General features: G+C 51.7%; 1 protein-coding gene across 1 annotated transcript; it reads left to right on the forward strand.

Annotated features, from left to right (window-relative positions):
* The first annotated feature begins 820 nt into the window (after positions 1-820).
* Positions 821-3568, forward strand: LOC125528912 (protein psi1-like). Its single transcript, XM_048693332.1, has 3 exons — positions 821-1166; positions 1261-1775; positions 2743-3568. Exons 1-3 carry the CDS (start codon positions 1002-1004, stop codon positions 3179-3181), a joined length of 1119 nt encoding a protein of 372 aa, XP_048549289.1. The 5' UTR covers positions 821-1001; the 3' UTR covers positions 3182-3568.
* Positions 3569-3662: the final 94 nt, after the last annotated feature.

Here is a 3662-nt window from a genome sequence, read left to right on the forward strand (position 1 = left end):
GACACTGATGTAACTTTTAGTTTTAGTAGTAATCTTTGTTGTTTGTGTGTGTTTTGTGCGATAACAAATAAATTCAGACCTTCAGCTGCAAAAAAAGAAAACACGTGCGTGCACCAAAACAAAACCATAACAAATCATGTACGTGAACAACGGGAACAACCTGCGAATGTGTTGAGTTGAAAACAAATGAACGGTTCCACTGAGGCATCTATTTCTCGGTACTGTTGAAGCATGACAAGTGCCTCCTTCCTGATTTGTACTACTATATATAAGATTGACATGAACAAGTACATCAAGGGCGGGCGCGCTTGGAAATGTATTTCGGTACGGAGATGTTTAACTTACACCGGCCGCTGAGCAACTTACGTCTGGAAATGAAACGACGGGCCGAGACGTATATTATTTACAAGTGTATTTGAAGAAGGTAAAACGGGAATCCAAACAGGGCACAAAGAGCCGTGCATCAAGATATTATATAGTTATTTACCGCCGAAAAAAGTATTTTTTGTGTGTGAGATTTTTTTTTTGTGTGTGTGAGATATTTTTTTTTTGAGACAATTCGTTTTGTGTGTGCGAGATGAAGCCACAGCGAGCCACGCGCTTGGTCGCCTGCAAACGCATACTGGGCCGAGCACGGAGGAGCGAGGTCCTGATTAACGGGCCGTCTCTTTGCAGCGATTACTTCCGGCCCACGACGACCAGGGGAGCGCAGGCGAGAGCCCGTCCCGTCTCCCCGTGGCGGCCGGTCGGGAGAGCCCGCGCGCCCTCGTGCAGCTTCTGGAACCTTCCACACCCCTCCCCTCCCCTCTTTCCAATCCCACCTACACCCTTCCTTCTCCAGACGCTTCTCCCCTCCCCCTTTTCTCTCCCTCCTCCCGACCTCCACCGCTCTCCAGACCAACACCAGAGCAGATTCCCACGCGACGCGAGCGATCTCGATCGACCGACGAGAGAGGAGGAGAGAACCCATCCAAGAAAGGAAGGAAGGAAGGGCGGCGGGCATGGGGCTGGACTACTACAAGATCCTGGGGGTGGACAAGGCGGCGAGCGACGACGACCTCAAGAAGGCCTACCGCAAGCTCGCCATGAAGTGGCACCCCGACAAGAACCCCACCAGCAAGAAGGAGGCCGAGAGCAAGTTCAAGCAGATCTCCGAGGCATACGAGGTAACCAACCCATTCCTTCAAGATTTGATTTTCTAGATTCCGTCCGTCCGTCGATCCATCTCGCCGCGGCAATGCTCACGGTGCCTGCGCGCAGGTGCTGAGCGACTCGCAGAAGCGCGCGGTCTACGACCAGTACGGCGAGGAGGGGCTCAAGGGCCAGGTGCCGCCGCCGGGGGCCGGCGGCGGCGCGGGCGGGCCGGGGGGCGCCACCTTCTTCTCCACGGGCGCCGACGGGCCCACGGCGTTCCGCTTCAACCCGCGCAACGCCGAGGACATCTTCGCCGAGTTCTTCGGCTCCTCCAGCCCCTTCGGCGGCATGGGGGGCATGGGCGGCGGCATGGGGGGCATGGGGGGAGGAGGCCACGGCATGCCGTCCGGCGGCATCCGGTTCTCGCCGTCCATGTTCGGCGGCGGCGACCACCATACCTTCACCCAGACCTTCGGCGGCGGGGGCGGCCAAGGATACCCCGGGATGTTCGGCAGCGGCGGCGGCGGCGCGCCGGTCAAGGCGGCGCCCATCGAGAGGAAGCTGCCCTGCTCCCTCGAGGAGCTCTACAAGGGGACCACCAAGAAGATGAAGATCTCCAGGGAGATCGCCGATGCCAGCGGGTGAGCGCCCTCTCCTTCACTTTCCTCCCTCTGCTTCATGCATAATATGTTCGTTTGTTATTGCTGATTAAGATTCCTAGATTAAGATTGGAGGTTGTCTCAGTTGGCCCAGATTGAACCTGAGAATTGCGATGCCCTTTTTGGGTTCCTTCTAACAAACATTTCAGCTGTAGTATTGATTTGGACAGTTCTTAGGGATTATTAAGCCAGCATTTAGACTCTAGCGTGCTCGGTCATTCAGAATTATTTAGTGTCAGTGTGAGGCATACATGTGTTGAGAAGATTAATAATAAGCCTGAGAAATGTGCAGTTGACCACTTAGGTCTGCCTGATTTGTTTTAGTAGACACTGCAATGAACCACTTGCAGCCAATCTTTTGTCTTCAGGAAATGATGCCTGAGATCTGCTTGGTTCAGATCCACTGTTCCTGGTTTATTAAAATTACAAATTGTTAGCAGAGCAATGTCCTTTTCGGTTCCATCTAAAAGTTCACCCGTGTGCTCTTTAAAATGGGCAGTTCATAGGAATTCTTTGAGCCAATTTAAGTTTTTAGCATGTTCATTCATTCTGAATTATTTAGCATTCAGACTCATCGTCGAGTAAATGTGTTCTGAATGAACAAGAGACGCAAATGATTTTGTTGTTGCTGAACAAGATTCAGGAGCGAAGTAGGACTATGTTAAACTTGAGAAATATTCTTTAGTAGGCATTTCAGTGAAGCCCCTGCAGCCAATTCCTTGTGTTTGGAAAATGATGTCTGAGATTTGCTTGGTTCAGACTTCAATTTATATCAGTGTAATGCCCTTTTTCGTTCCATGTAACAGGTCAGTCATAGTATGTTTTTGACATGTCCAGTCGTTCTGAATTATTTAGTATCAGTTTTGGGTGCATGCTTTCAGAGGAAGAAGACACTGATTTTGTCTGCTTACATAGATACTAACCCTACCCTTCCCCCATCTGTGTGCAGGAAGACGATTCCGGTGGAGGAGATTCTGACGATCGACGTGAAGCCGGGGTGGAAGAAGGGCACGAAGATCACCTTCCCGGAGAAGGGCAACGAGCAGCCCCACACGATTGCGGCGGACCTCGTCTTCATCATCGACGAGAAGCCGCATGCGGTGTACACCCGGGACGGCAACGACCTGGTGGCGACGCAGAAGATACCGCTGGCGGAAGCCCTGACAGGCTACACGGTGCACCTGACGACGCTGGATGGGCGCAGCCTGACGGTGCCCATCAGCTCGGTGATCCACCCGGGGTACGAGGAGGTGGTGCGCGGCGAGGGCATGCCGCTTCCCAAGGACCCATCCAGGAAGGGCAACCTGCGGGTCAAGTTCGACATCAAGTTCCCCGCCAGGCTCACCGCCGACCAGAAGTCCGGTGTCAAGAGGCTCCTGGGGCAGTAGAGCAGGTCTGTGTGTGTTGTTGAACTGAACGCAGGGGGATGTGAGATGCTGCCTGCTTTTGGAGCATCGGCGATGACCGAGTTGGCCCTGTGGATTAGATGAGAAAGTGTATACGATGTGGACTTGGAAGTGCATAGATAGGTAAATCTTGGAAGTGCATTTCTTGTAAGCTTTTGGAGATCGAAGTTCGTCTGCTGGATGGCTTATTTTTTGTTGTTCCTGGCGTTTGTATGGATTAGTGATGCGGTAGAGGCAATAAAGTGGTTTCATAGTCCAAAAAACTGGGTGTACAAACTGTGCATTGCCGGCTGTTGTTGTTATTACTTTGCCTGTAAAATCTTGATTTGGGTGTGGAAGATTATTTAGTCAGCTTCTGATTTTCTTTTCCTTCTGAAATAAACTGGTGGTACTGGACGAGAAGGTTACTCGGTGTAATTCAACTATACTGTATATGTATGCCTGGCTCTACAGTGAAGACCCC

This window comes from Triticum urartu, chromosome 1 (assembly GCF_003073215.2).
Source record: "Triticum urartu cultivar G1812 chromosome 1, Tu2.1, whole genome shotgun sequence".
Taxonomy (NCBI): domain Eukaryota; kingdom Viridiplantae; phylum Streptophyta; class Magnoliopsida; order Poales; family Poaceae; genus Triticum; species Triticum urartu.